The following is a 13,846-nucleotide window of genomic DNA, read 5'->3' as shown; positions in this document are numbered from 1 at the left end:
ACCCTGCCACACCTTCAAGCTCCAAGGCCTTTGTGGAGGATTACACTTGGGAGCATATAGAAGCCAACACTGGCATCTGAGGCAGGGGTCCCACCACCAAACCCTACCACCAGAGTGCTTCAGAAAGTTCCCAAACCTTTGCCCCACAAAGCTCCGGTTTCCATGGAAACAAGCTTACATGCAAAGTGTGTCATGACTGTATATCCAGCTGCAGGCCCAGCCCTCAGGACTAGCCCCTCCTCCACCCTTCTCCTGCAGCTCCTGGTAGGGACCTTGTGCAGTGGTGCTGTAGGCAAGGGCCAGTAAGGCCCCTGGGCCCCTGGGGCAGCACCAGCCACCTGGCCTTCTCCTTGCTGGGGCCACTGGGCTTCCGGTCTAGAAAGGCAGGAAGTCGTCCACCTCGAGGCGCAAGAAGGGACCCAGTAGGGTCCTGAGCTTCCAGACAGCAGCTCGGCTCAGCAGGGGTGGCACCAGCCCCTCGAAGGATGTGGGGTCCACCACGTATATGTAGGCCGCTGTGCAGGCCAGCAGAGCACCCAGCAGCAGCCTCAAGGCCAGCAGCCTGCAGGCAGTGGCAGTTAAGGGGTAGGGAATACCCATGGGGATGGTCCTTGGGGACTGGGCTCTGCCCAGAAAGTGACCTACCAGAGGTGGTTCTTTAGGCTCTCGGAATATCCCAGCTGTGGCCTGCCTTTCTGTTAGGGAGGGGGATGGGTCAGAGCCTGTCCTCAGTACCTTCAGGACCCTGGGGGAGCGCAGGTCCCTAGCCTGAGGTACTCACCATAAACACTCTATTGTGAGGTCAACCCAGCTGTACTTGTTTCCCCTCCCTTCCCAGGGACAGTCTATTGCAACCACTGGGCTCAGGCTCTGAGACCTGGTCCCTGAAGTCCATTCCTCAGAATCTCCCTAGCACTACCATGGTTGGGGACACTGGAGTCAGCAGGAATTACCTCCATCATTTGCTGCTGCTTCCTGGCTTGAGTTCGGCATTGGGCCCTCTCCCTGGGGGAAGCACACTGTCAGGATCATGCATCCCTTGCCTCCAGCCTGGCACCACCCCTTCTGCAGGACTGAAGATCAGAGAAGGATCCACCCCATCCCAACCTGGCTCAGCCCGGGGTCCCTGCATCACCCCAGAATCTCCAGCTGGATGTCTTCCATCTGCTCCAACACACCCCGGATGTCCTTCTTGAGGTTCTAGGAGACAGAGGAAGTGGAGCCAGTCCTCCGGCCCATCACTGTGCCATACCCACTGGCCCTCATGGCCATCATCCCTACCATGGCCCTTTGACGACCTACCAGGAGCCCGGTGGCCTGGTTGTTCAGGGCCATGTGTACCTCGGCCACACCGTCCCACACCTGGGAGCAGGGAATTGAGGCCTGCATCATACCCAAGGAACAGGATATATATAGCAGGGGCTCCCTCCCACCAAGCAGGCACCTCTGTAATGGCCATCTTCTTCCTCTCAAAGGATAATCGGATCTGTTGCAGCTCACTCTGGGTGGGGAAGAGAAGTGTGGGCACAGGAACCTGCTCCCTGTTCCCCAGGCCAAGCCCCTCTCCCCAGGGCCCACCTGGGACTGCCGCACAAAGTACTCTTTCCCTGGGCAGAGCTCCTGCTGCTGCAACAGCTGCACAGGTGCCCTGTCTTCCAGGGTCCGGGTGGCTGACTCGGGGGACTGTGGGAAAGCCCCTGGGTCATGCCCAAGGGTGTGGACAGCTGGAGGTGCTGCTGCATGGGTCCGGGACTGCATGGGTCCAGGTCCGTGTGTGCTCCCGCTTACCCAGGCCAGGGCTGTACAGCTTGAGTGCTCAGAACATAAAGGTAGGAACTGCTGCCCTGGCCCCAGGAGGGCCCCCAGTTGCTCCCGAAGGTCCTGATTCTGTCTTTTCTGGAGGAAGGGGCAGAAAGGTGAGGGGGGGGTCAGGAAGGAAGCTGAAGCAGATGGGCTAGGGCAGGGGCTCGCTCGGAGGAGTAGCTAGTGTCTATTGGCCTGTGGAATGCACTCACCAGACAGTGGTTCTCCTGCTCCAGCTGCATAAAGGATTGCTCTGCACACCCCAGTGTCCCATCCTGAAGCTGTGTGGGAACTGGTGTGGATGAAGCTGTGGCCCTTCCTCTAGGCAGTAGCGTTGGGCATGGGCAGGGTCTGGGTCCTGAGGTGGGAGATCCTGTCTGCCTAGGTAGCCCCTGTTCATGCCCTGGATGTAGGGGCCAGCCCCACTCTACCTCAGCCTCCCCTTCTTGTCTGGCCCCTGTTGGCTCTCGAGCCCTCTGTCGTTGGATGTCCCGTTCACTTGACAGAAACATCCCAGGGGCTTCTCCTCCCACTCTGGGTCCCCCATTCCCTGTCCCTGGAGCTGGGAAAGGTCTGGAAGACTCTAATGACTGAGTGGACTGAAGGGGGACCGGACAGGGCCACCTTACAAATCCCTGACAGGGCTGATCCAGGCATCCTCCATGGCTGCTTGAAACTGGGGCTGGAGGACGCTGGGGGTGAGTGTGTCTACGGGGTTCCAGGGGTTTCGGCCCCTCCATTGGTCCCTGTGACCCGTTCCAGACCCCAGGACCAGGCTCTGGCCTGGCTAACCTGCCACTCTCTTTGAGGGCACTTTGGATGTCACTCTGGCTCACAAGTCTACCCAGGGTGACAGTCACAAAGGCCTGGGTACAGTCAGGGAGGTCACAATGGGCTGGGGCTGAAGGGAGGAGAGTGAGCTACTCCTGCCTCTGCCCAGCTCTCATTGGCCCCAAAGCCTCTGCCACTATGTCTTTTCTTTCTCTGTGTGTGGAGAAAGGTTCATGGTGCCCATTCGTTCTCAGAAGGCTGGCTCTGGAAAAAGCTGAGCTCTTGGAGAAATCACATGTGGCAAAATGGCAGCTATCCCAACTCCAGGTTCAAGGCCCTCCACTTCGTGTCCCTGTCAGGATCTAGCGGAGTAAAAATGACCAGCTGAGTTCATCGAGACTCCGCCCCTTTGATTATGCCCTCAGGACCAGTAAAGTTGCCAGTGAGCTGCTTCTGAGCCAAGCTCAGAAGGGTTAAATCATACCTGTGCTCATGTGTAGGAGTCGGGACAGCTGACAGGACACATGGGGCTACAGGCGTCTTACTCTGACTTGGTGTGGAATGCCAGTCTGAGGATGCTGTCTGCCGCCCCTCCAGTGAACTTGAACACCCTCTTTGACCCTACAGGTCCATGCTGACGCATGTCTTGCTACCCATAGTTCTGGGTGCTCAGGGGCCATGTTACACGCTTTATTTATTCGCAGTGCAATCTAGAGTCTTTTGTGTACAAGGTAAACATCTCCTCCCTGAGCTTCTCCCTAGCTGTTCTGTTTTCTAATTTTAATAGCGAATGTATTTTTTTAGTCCTCTCTCTCTCCCTCCCTCCCTCCCTTCATCCCTCTCCGTCCCACCCTGCCTCTGTGTGTATACACGCGTGTGCAGATGCACACAGGACCCAGAAGACAGTGCTGGATCCCATGAGACTGCAGTTACAGGTGGTTCTGAACCAACTTGCTGTGGGTACTGGGAACTGGCCTCTGGCCTTCTGCAAGAGCAGCAACTGCTTTTAACTGCTAAGCCATCTCTGCATCCCATCAATGTTCCATTTGGGGGTTGCAATATTTCACTGATGAAATCTCTTCTGATTTTCCCATTTGTTTGGAACTCTGGGTCTCTTCTATGTGGCTTGGATATTTGTATGTCAATTCCTTTAAGTCCCAGCTCTCTTTTACTTTAAAACCAATAATTTATTCTGTGTATATGTGTTTTGCCTGCTTGCTTGCATGCCTTGTGTCCATTGAGCTAGAAGAGACTGTCAGATGTGTTTTGTTTTTTTGTTTTTTTTTTTTTGTTTTTTTTTTTGAGACAGAGTCTCTCACTGGGACCTTATTAAAGGAGGATAGCTGGCCAGCCAACCCTGGCCAGATCTGCACTGGGACTGGGACTGTGCGCCATCACCCCTGGCTTTTTACAGGATTTCCAGGGATCAGTCTCAGGTCCCCAGGCTTCACTGGCAAGTGTTTTGCCACCAGCCGGGCTGTCTTAGCCCTTCTCTCACTTTATACACAGCCTAGTGCCATTACAGATGGGGTGCTTTCTGAAGAATTTGCCAGTAGGCGATTTGGCATTCTGAAGCCCACATGTGTAAGCCTAGATGGTGCCGTATCCTACACAGCTGGGCCATGTGGAACCTGGTTGTGAAGAACCCACTGCTTCTTGGTTGCTGAGTGGAGCAGTGTGAGACTGAGGGAGAGCAGGGCAGTGTGCCGGTGAGAGACACAAAATCACAAGACACCAGAGAATGGTCTCAGCTTACTCCAGCTGCATTTGACAGGAAAGCCTTTTAAAAACACAAACACAAAGAACACACTAAAATAACAAAAAGTGTCCTATTGTAAATGTGTTAACAGTCAGCATAGGCATTTATTGTCATTTTGTAGTACTGGGCTCTGTACTGTCTTCCACTGACCATGCAATGGTGTATTCTTGCCATTTCTAGTACAAGTGTAAGGGATATGTTATGTCATGATGCCAGAGCATAATGAGTTGATGTGAGTTTCTAATTACCAACATTTTCTTAGCAGTGATGGAGATGACATGCAGGGCTTTGCACCCAATAAGCAAGCATCTACCATTGATTTATATTTCCAGTCCTTGCTATTAAATATTGTTTGTCTGTCTGTCTGTTTTAAAATTAAGTCACTTACTTCACACCTCATCACCACTTTCCCTCTCCCCTCCCCTCCATCCTACTATACATCTTTTGTTTGTTTGTTTTTGGTTTTTGGTTTTTCGAGACACGGTTTCTCTGTATAGCCCCGGCTGTCCTGAAACTCACTCTGTAGACCAGGCTGGCCTCGAACTCAGAAATCCGCCTGCCTCTGCCTCCCAAGTGCTGGGATTTAAGGTGTGTGCCACCATTGCCCGGCTCCCTATTATGCATTCTTATGGGACCACATATTGCCTATAATTGACCAAAGGGTTATGTAACACATGATGCTTTTTCTTGACAACTTTGAATCTCACTGGTGATATTTTTTCATCACCTGAGGTCACTGTGAGTCTCCCAATGCCTCTTCTTTCTCAGGGTACCTTGTTCTCTTTTCAGGATGCAGTGTTTTTGGAGAAGAACAAGACCTTTTGCTGCCGACTTTTTCTTTCCCCCTACGGTTCTTTGGTTCTATTTTCCTTTATTCTTGATCTTGGGACTTCTCAGCAGACACTCTTCTAATAAAGATCTGTCTGTTATTTTTTTTCTATCTCTGTTTATGAAGGAATTCAGAAAGGTAACAGGTATTTTCTTCCATTAAACCATAGGGATGGATGGTCCAGATCCAAGAAGGAAGGCTCTTGCCACGCATCTTTCTGCTCCAGTTCTGATATCTGGAATGATGAGACCTAGGGAGTTTGAGTTTGCCAAGGAATTCTGTTGACAGCTTCCATAATCGGTATTGGAGTCCAAGCTTGCCCGCAGCCAGTCCCTGCTTCCCAGCCAGGTGTATCCCTGAGTTAGCTGGGCCCCGCTTTCAGTTTCACGGAAGAAACTCTCCTGTTTTTCCCATCTGTTTGGAACTCTGGGTCCCCCTCTCCTGTTGTCTTGCAGACCTGGAATGGATATCCATCAGGGGCCACTGAAACCTGTGGTGGAGGAGCTGGTGTGTGCTACAATGAGAGCTCTGGTGGGGCCCAGCTGGCACACAAGCCGAAGTTCTGCATTTTTCCAGAATAGGATGTATCTATACACTCAGTACAGATAGAGACTGGCAGTCACACAATAGGAGGGGCCTGGAGTTGCCTCAGCATGTCCTAAAGCACTCAGCAGCTGCCTACTCAGGTCCCTGGAGGGTCTTCTAAGCCCTCTGCCTGTTTGTTCCTCTCCGGGGTTTCATGGTTACCAGGCTATGATGATCTCAGAGGTGGGAGCCCAGGAAGGCCCTTGGATAACATTTGGTGTGAGGTGACTGGTAAGTAGGAGCAGCCTCAGCAAAGGCTCTGAGTAGCTGGCAATGGTAGTAGTGGTGTCTTCGTACTATATTGTGAGTCTCCAGACTTGGTAAGAGCCCAATAGACACTCAGGATGCTGTCCTGTTAGTACCACACAAAGGCTAGGATCCTCACGTTACAGCTCCAAGTGCTCAGGGTGGGCTACAGTTACTGAGCAGCCATGCGTCCATGACTGAGGGTACTCCAGGTACTCATACGTTCTGAGATCTTAGGTGCCTACCTTAACCCGGAACCCGATGATCTCTGATCACCTTACCTTGGCTTGGGCTGTGCCCTATCTGGAAGACTGGTTTCTTTCAGACAGACCCGAAGATGCCTCCTCCCCCTTTCTCCATGGTCCTTGTAAGCTCTTGAGCTCCAGAGTGTCCTGAGAGGTGAGGGAGTCTAGTAGGAGAGAAGAGCCCAGAGTCTGCAGCGTAGCCGGCTCCACCTTGAGCAAGAGCTTGTGCTAGTATGTTAAATGCCCTACAGATCGGTGTGTGAGGCCGGGTGAGGGTCTGTGTGAAGCCCCAGTTTCATGCAGAAGAAGGGCTGAGTCTGTGTTGGGTGGGGGCCCTAGAATCACAGACACATGGAAAGTGTGGGACACTAGAGTGTGCTGTGAGGAGCTAGAGTGGCCCTAGCCCCTGTTGCTAGGCAGCACATTTCCCTGGACACCAGTTGCCATGGCAGCCGCTTCCTGCCCACATTGCCATGACGCCCAGATGGCCTTGAGGAGCCTGAAGTAGTGGTAAGGGGCTAGCTATCCAGACACACTCACACCATCCCTCCCCCATCCCTGCTGGTGCCTAGGGGATGCTGAGGAGAGAGGAGAGAGGAGGACTGTGCTGTCCAGAGTGTCTTGCCTACAGCTGGCCTGAGATGAAGTCAGGGCCATATAGGCAGATTCTACTTCACTCACTGTGGCTTTGACACTCAGTGACCCATGCTCATTTCAGGGCCTGAGTAGAACTCAGTCATAGAGCCAGCCACACCCATAAGAGATTCTTATTTCTGTACTTTTAACCTGGACTTCTGGCCCTTACCCACCTAGTCTGTTCTCTCCGCTTGCAGCCCCAAAGCGCCCTGCATGGGACTAGAGGATCCTACAGACCCTGGATGAATGCGCCTGGGGTTTTGCAGGCATTCCTGGAGCAGCCTTGGGATTATTACCCTGTCACTCAGGACTCTGGCCAGTCCTTTCATCTCTTTTCCAGGACCTAGGGTGTAGCCAAGGCATGAGCTCTTCTTTGCTCTGTTAGAGAGGCAAGATGACACTTGGCTCTGAGTCATGGCCTGCGACCTTCCAGGAGTCCTTAGACTCATAGCCAGAGGGGCAGATGAGGGATGAAGTGGTTTGTGTGATCAAGGACACCTCAGGGCTAGAAGGTAGGGGCTGCTAGGCCTCTTTTCCTGGCAAAGTAGACATGAGTTTCTGAGAGCTGTGTGACCTCCTCTGCCTTCTCCAGTCTGCAGGGAGTGGAAGGTGCAGAGCAAGCTGGGTCCTGGGACCACAGTGTCGGCAAAAGAAGGCCTTAGAACTATGCATGCTGCTTCATGCTTGTGTGTATCAGGATTGTGTAAGGTAAATGCCATGAGTTTGAGGCCAACCTAGGATACAGTGAGATCCTGTCTCCATGTTTTATCCCCACAAAGAGGGCACTAGGTAGGTTGTGTCCTTGAGGTCTTCTAGGAATTCCCAATTCCAGAGGTTAAAGCTCTGGGAGGGAAGGTACACCTGTGGGGTGCTCAGTACCAGACATGGCCTTTATGCTTCCAGGATGTATATAGTGACAGGCCATTTGTCTCTCTCTTCTGTGGTCACTCTCTGGAAGCCACTGTTCATGTTTTTAACTTTTTTTTAAAAAAAGAATTTTTAAATTTTATTTATGAGTACCCTGTAGCTGTCTTCAGACACACCAGAAGAGGGCATTGGATCCCATTACAGATGATTGTGAGCCACACCATGTGATTGCTGGAAATTGAACTCAGGACCTCTGGAAGAGCAGTCATTGCTCTTAACCACTCATATTTTTTTTAAGATTTATTATTATATGTAAGTATGTTTAAGTAGCTGTCTTCAGACACACCAGAGGAGGGCATCAGATCTCTTTACAGATGGTTGTGAGCCACCATGCGGTTGCTGGGATTTGAACTCAGGACCTTTGGAAGAGCAATCAGTGCTCTTAACCGCTGAGCCATCTCTCCAGCCCCCATCCACTCATGTTAACTTTAATAATCAGAAAGATAATAAGAGTGCTAAAGACAACCCTCATGAAAGACACAGTCCCAATAGATAGCCATCATTCCAGGGTGTTGCGGGCTCTGAGGCCTCATTCTGGGAGATGGCATACTGACCACCATGCTCCTGTGCTCCACGAGGTTGCTGGGTGTGAGCATCCCTCCCCAAGCTGAGGACCCCCTCCTTTCTTAGGAGTCAGATATCTTCTCTTGTTACTTCCAGATGGATAGTGGTGTCCAGAAAGTCAGCATGAACGGGCTGCCTGGTGGTCAGGGGCTAGAACCTGGGTTCTTGTCTCTCCTGTTCTGTTCTATCTGACCCCACTCTTGATAGATACTGGCCTACCTGTTGGCGCAGGCAACAGTGCCAGGCTGTAAACCCCAAAGGCCTATTTCTGTATCCTGATGGCATAAAGACCCTCAGGTTAAAGTGGGACTGTGGACAAATGAGAGGTCACTGTAAGCTGCCAAAAGCTGGCTTCTGGATGCTGGTGTCAGGCAGAGCAGGAGTAGACTGCAGTTCCTAGACCGGCCACCAGATGGTGCTTCAACCCTGCACCAGGCACAGATGCTTGGGAATCCAGCACCCAGCGTAGACAGGGTAGGAAGAAATTGAAGAGTCCACCAGGCTGAAACTTGTGCCGCAGAAGCGATAGAGCAGGCACAAAGCATCCACCCCCACTTAGGTCTGTGGTTTCCATGAGGGGTAGCCATATGGTCACAGCTCTTACTGGTTTGAGGGTGCTCCTTTCCCCACTGTTTAACACAGTGAGATCCTGTCTCCATGTCTTATCTCCGCCAAGGGGGCACTAGGTGGGCTGGTTTCTCGAGGTCTTCTGGGAATTCTCAATTCCAGAGGTTAAAGCTCTGGGAGGAAAGCTTAGTTTGAAGCAAGCTGTCCTAGACTTTCCCAGCACTGCGCAGCGGTATTCCATCTGTCCTAAGGTCAGCTCTGGATTGACTTCTGTCTGTCACAGACAGGGCAGTCACAGGAAAAGGAGTCCCAGGGCTATGTAATCAGGGCAGGTCAGGATGGTCCCAGCCAGCATGTGGGACTGCTGTAATACCAGGTCTTTGATACATTGGCTGAGAGTAGCCCGGGGGCTCCAAGGTGTTCTCTAGGAGGATGGGGACCACCTGCTAGGTGATGGACACCCTCAGGGTGCTGGGACTCTGCTTTTGGTCTGGGGTGGAGAACCTGGAGGCTGGGCCTGGAGTGAGTACATAGTGCTTAAAGCTGTGTCTGACAAGGCTTTAAGGTGTACACGTGTTTACTCGCGGACTGGGGACAGGTCTCTGTGGAGGAGATTCAGTGTAGAGCCCAGAGCCTAGACTGACATTTTCCTGCACTTTATTAGGGCTTTCAGCCTTAGCCCGCTCCGCCCAGGTGATTAAGGCTTGGTTGATGTCTTCAGGCTCTGGACAAGGTTCTACCTCAATCCACAGGGCTGGACCAAAAGTCTGGGCTCTGCCCTCCTGGGATGGAGTGGGAGTGTAAGGTTAGCCCATCTCTGTACCCAAATAGGATGCCCCTCTCATCCATAGACTCTAGTATATTTGTGCCCTATGATGTGGGGCTGCCATGGCTCCTCATCCCAGCATGGTGCCAGTGACAGGAAGTGGACAAGCTGATCATGAGACTCCTTCAGAGCCTCCAGGTGAGCCTTGAGCCTTTGGATGACAGAGCTTTTTCAAGATGATGAAGCCCTGAGTAAAGAGGGGGCGATTGGGGTTCGGGGGTGGGGACACATTTGCTGGCGCGGCACACCCGGCCCTCAAAATGCTGCCTTTACGGTAACTCCCTGTTGCACTTCCCACCTCTTTCACCAGAGGGCGCTGTCTAAAGGTCTCCCTGCCCACTGTGGAGGTGGAACCACAGCTTTGCGAGCCAGAGTTCCATGCTCCTGGTGACCCCAGCCTTTGAGAGTCTGTCTAGATGGCAACATGGGAGACTTCTCTGTAAGCTACCCTTCCTCCCATCTAGATAGCAAATCATCTCTCTACGCTGTGACTCTTGCCTCCTCTCTTGCCTCTGGGGGGCTTCTATGTGCCCCCTATTTAAAGCCGGTTCTGTTGAGCACGGCTGGCAAGTGCATAAAAGTTCTCCCTGAGTCTGGAGCCTATAGCCTCTCTTCCCTCAGCCAGCAAGAGTTTGTCTACCAGCATAGTGCCCACCACTGCTGCAAGCCCTCTCGACAATCCTACAGGCTTCTTCCACCTGCTAAGCGCCCACTTCCTCACTCCCACCCAGTTCACCTGGCCACTCCTGAGTGGGAGCACTCTCAGCACCCTCTCAGGGGCCTGACTTTGAGTTATCTGGGCCAGGTGGGCCTGGCTGCCTTTAACCAAAGCGAAGTATGAGAGTAAATTCTGGTCTTGCTATGCTGTGGGTGACGCCTTTCCACCTTCCCGGTCCCTGCTTTCTGGCCCCATTCCTCACTGCTCCTACACATCTTGCTCGCTGTGCTCTCCTCAACGTACTGCCCTCCTACCTGCAGCTCCCACCTCTGCCCCATCCCCAGCCTCATTTCTTCAAGCTTCCTGGGCCAGACTCCCTAGAAAGCTTCGAGCCAGAGGTCTTGTGTTTTGGAGGGAGCGTGGCTACAATGATCCTCCTGCTGCGCCCCGCCCGCCCCCCCAAACCTCACCCGACCAGGCAGCTGAGGACCTAGTGATCCCACAACCCACCCTCCCTATGGCTAGCTGGTGGCTGCCTCACCACACAGGCTAGCTAGGAGAAGCCGCCAGGCCTCCCGGGAGACAGCAGCATCTTCTCCCTGAAGCCTGTATCAGTGATAAAGGGCACTCTCAGCCCCCTGTTCATGTGCCAGAAGCTGCTTGCGATATGAGAGAGATGTTTAATTTATCTCAGGAACTAGGCACGAGTTATAAAAATGGTAATTTCTTGAAGATTCAATTACTTGTTTTCATTGTTACCCCGGTAATCAAGAAAACGATTTTTAATGATAGGCTGGAAGATGGTCCCAATCTTGGGAGGGAGGATGGTGCAGGCTGGTGATTAGGGACCAGAAGGACAATGTCTATAGACCAGTGGGGCCGAAGTACCCCATGTATGGCAGTCTCTGCAGCCGTCTGGGTTCTCAGTCTCCTCACCTGCCAGTGAGCCCACCTCTGGAGATCTTCAATCATCTATCTTCTGGAGCCTCTGCAGGAGCAACCAGGGCTTCTCAGGGAGGGGCTAGGACCTGATCTCTGCACCCCCAAGTGATGTCTCAGCTCTAAATAACATCTCCAGGATTAACATTGCTGGCAGCCAACAGTACCAGGTGATTGGAAAAGGGGTTTTATGGCCTCTTGGGTAAAATTGAACTTGCATCCGACGTGTGTTTCCAAGATGGGATTTTCCTCCCTGGCAAATGAAGCAGGTTCACACTAATTACAACAGCCGCTCCAGGCCACTCATCATACTCAGTGGCCAGGCACTCATCGAGGCTGGGCCTGTGCCACCCAGGGGTCAGGGCTGGGTCATCTACGGGAGCCCAAATCTCTTGATGACCTTGATGCTGGCTCTAGAGGAGGGCACAGTATAGTCAGGAGAGGAGAGAGGAGGGAATGCACAAGGAGAGATGGGATGAGGGTAGCCTGACAGAGCACGCCAGAGAGGACACATTTGAGGCTCCAGGCTGCTGGGGCTGCTGGGTCTCACTGGGAACCCAAGGCTCTTAAGTTGGACCCAGGGTGGAGCCCTGGACATGCTATAGCAGGACCTGGAGTCTTAGTTGAGGGTGAACTGGGCACAGCTTCTTTTGGGTCTCTAAGTTGCTGTGGTTCTGGCTCTGGCTCCCTCAGCCCAGTGGCAAGACCCAGTGGGTTCCACAGGAGCAGGCCCAGCCTCCATCCTGCTTTCTGGGGCTGTTGACTTTGTTGTCATACTATCAGAGAGCATGGGGACATGAAGCCACCTCCGGGTAAGCAGGAAGAGGCACGTGGGCTTGGATCCAGGTCTGGGGGAGGAAGACATCCCTATCATTTTACATAGAGACCCAGGGACACAGCCGCTACTACTGGTCCTCCCTCCCTCACCATCCGGAGTCACAGTGCCAATGAGCAAGAGAGGGTTGCTATGGGCATCATTGTGGGGGTATGCCACACCACTGAAGGATGTAAGGGAATGGCCTTCTAAGGGTGCTAGGCAAATGGATTTTATCTTTTTTTTTTTGAGACAGGATTTCTCTGTGAAGTCCTGGCTGTCCTGGAACTTGCTCTGTAGACCAGGCTGGCCTCTAACTCAGAGATCTGGGATTAAAGGTGTCCACCACCACTGGTTCCCTGCAAAGTTTGACTATTAGCTTCCACTGAGGCTGACAGGAGGGAGAGAAGGATGGTTCCCAGTGTCCTGAAAGGAGACCTTCCCAGGGTAATTACCTGCTGATCACTTGCAGTAAGTACTAGCCTATCTTTTTCCTTTCCAATAATTGCACATATTTATTTTTAACCCAGATTAAATGTTCTTTTTAAGCTCAAGATACACTAACTGCCCTGTCATGAGCTGCAGGATACCTGCAGGAGCAGCCAGTCGGACAAGAGAAGGCTAGCCAAGCCATGCTGGGAGGCAGAGGATGCCCTTGTCTGGGATGCTGGGTCTTTGGTGAATCCATCTTTACCATGACAGCTGTGGCCACGAACGTGCCCTGCCCTACCATGCAACCTCCATCCCTTCCACCACTGCCATGATCTCCATCGTCATCACCATCCCCACGATCTCTGCCTGCATCACCAACACCATCACCACCTCATCTGTTACCATCCCTACCACCACAACCTCCACTATCACTTTTTGCTGTTGTTGTTAATATAGTGTCTCTGTATAGCCCTGGCTGTCCTGGAACTCACTATGTAGATCAGGCTAGCCTTTAACTCACAGAGATCATTCTGCCTCTGCCTCCCCAATTCTAGACTTAAACTCATTCACCACCATGCTCAGCTCACCTCGATTATCACCATCACCATCATCACCACAGCACCACCATCACCATCAACATCACCATTTCCTCAACCACCACCAACTCATAGTGACCATCATCCCCCTTTCCTTCCCATCATATCTCCATGTTGACGAGTCCACACTCAGTTTGAGGCTGCTTAGGAGACTCCATGACACTGCAGGTGACAGACATCTAACAGAGCCATTTATGGGAGGAGGTAATGCAAAGAGAGCACAAGGACAAGGACTGGCTTAGAGACATCCCCATGTTCTTTCTGCCTCAGCCTAATGAGCCCTTCCTCCTTCCGCTCCTCTTCCTCCACCTCCACCCCCTCCTCTTTTTCTTCCTTCTTCTTTCTTCTTCCGTCGAGACAGGTATCAATCACTCTGTAGCCTAGCCTACACCTTCACTATGTAGCTGAGGCTGCTCTCAAACTTGCAGTGATCCTCCTGCCTCAGACTCCCAAGTGCTTGAATTACAGGCATATGCAGCCGTGCCTGGTAATACTGACCCAGCTTCTGTCACTGACCAGGTTGGGGCAGAAGAAGCTGTGGGGTGGGGGAATGGGCCAAAGCAGTCTGATTTCTCTGACTGCCCTGCACCTCTCAGTTGGGTTTGTCACCTCCGTGGCCTCTCTAGAAGGATAGGATCCTGGGGGAGGG

General features: G+C 52.4%; 1 protein-coding gene and 2 long non-coding RNA genes across 7 annotated transcripts; 2 read left to right on the top strand and 1 right to left on the bottom strand.

The window, feature by feature from the left end:
• Positions 1-174: 174 nt before the first annotated feature.
• Positions 175-2,702, bottom strand: Ccdc188 (coiled-coil domain containing 188). Of its 5 annotated transcripts, none has more exons than XM_031363341.1 (8): positions 2,016-2,681; positions 1,579-1,896; positions 1,445-1,501; positions 1,303-1,362; positions 1,136-1,200; positions 954-1,005; positions 646-695; positions 251-562 (listed from the first exon to the last, which is right to left on the bottom strand). In XM_031363341.1, the coding sequence occupies exons 1-8, from the start codon at positions 2,541-2,543 to the stop codon at positions 376-378; spliced, it is 1,317 nt and encodes a 438-aa protein (XP_031219201.1). In that variant the 5' UTR covers positions 2,544-2,681; the 3' UTR covers positions 251-375. The 5 variants fall into 5 exon arrangements, 4 of the variants coding, with proteins under 4 accessions (XP_031219199.1, XP_031219200.1, XP_031219201.1 ...); XM_031363342.1 differs by having other exon boundaries at positions 1,789-1,896; positions 2,016-2,679; XM_031363339.1 differs by having other exon boundaries at positions 175-562; positions 1,303-1,501; positions 2,016-2,683.
• A 4,730-nt stretch (positions 2,703-7,432) lies between these two features.
• Positions 7,433-10,913, top strand: LOC116086316. Its single transcript, XR_004116869.1, has 3 exons — positions 7,433-7,582; positions 9,784-9,896; positions 10,069-10,913. It is a non-coding gene; the product is annotated as an uncharacterized LOC116086316 (long non-coding RNA).
• Positions 10,914-11,244: 331 nt separating this feature from the next.
• LOC116086317 lies at positions 11,245-13,076 on the top strand. The gene is made up of 3 exons (XR_004116870.1): positions 11,245-11,525; positions 12,426-12,640; positions 12,719-13,076. It is a non-coding gene; the product is annotated as an uncharacterized LOC116086317 (long non-coding RNA).
• The last annotated feature ends 770 nt before the right edge of the window (positions 13,077-13,846 follow it).

The sequence above is a fragment of the Mastomys coucha genome, unplaced genomic scaffold (genome assembly GCF_008632895.1).
Source record: "Mastomys coucha isolate ucsf_1 unplaced genomic scaffold, UCSF_Mcou_1 pScaffold12, whole genome shotgun sequence".
Lineage (NCBI taxonomy): Eukaryota > Metazoa > Chordata > Mammalia > Rodentia > Muridae > Mastomys > Mastomys coucha.
This window is presented reverse-complemented; position numbering and strand designations above follow the sequence as displayed.

Excerpts from the sequence above, each read along its gene's own strand:
- Ccdc188 (XM_031363339.1), bottom strand. The coding sequence starts at position 2,543 with ATGGAGGGGCCGAAACCCCTGGAACCCCGTAGACACACTCACCCCCAG. Across the intron at positions 1,502-1,578 it reads ACTTTGTGCGGCAGTCCCAG|AGTGAGCTGCAACAGATCCG; the intron begins GTGGGCCCTGGG and ends TTCCCCACCCAG. Across the intron at positions 1,006-1,135 it reads ATCCAGCTGGAGATTCTGGG|GGAGAGGGCCCAATGCCGAA; the intron begins GTGATGCAGGGA and ends TGCTTCCCCCAG.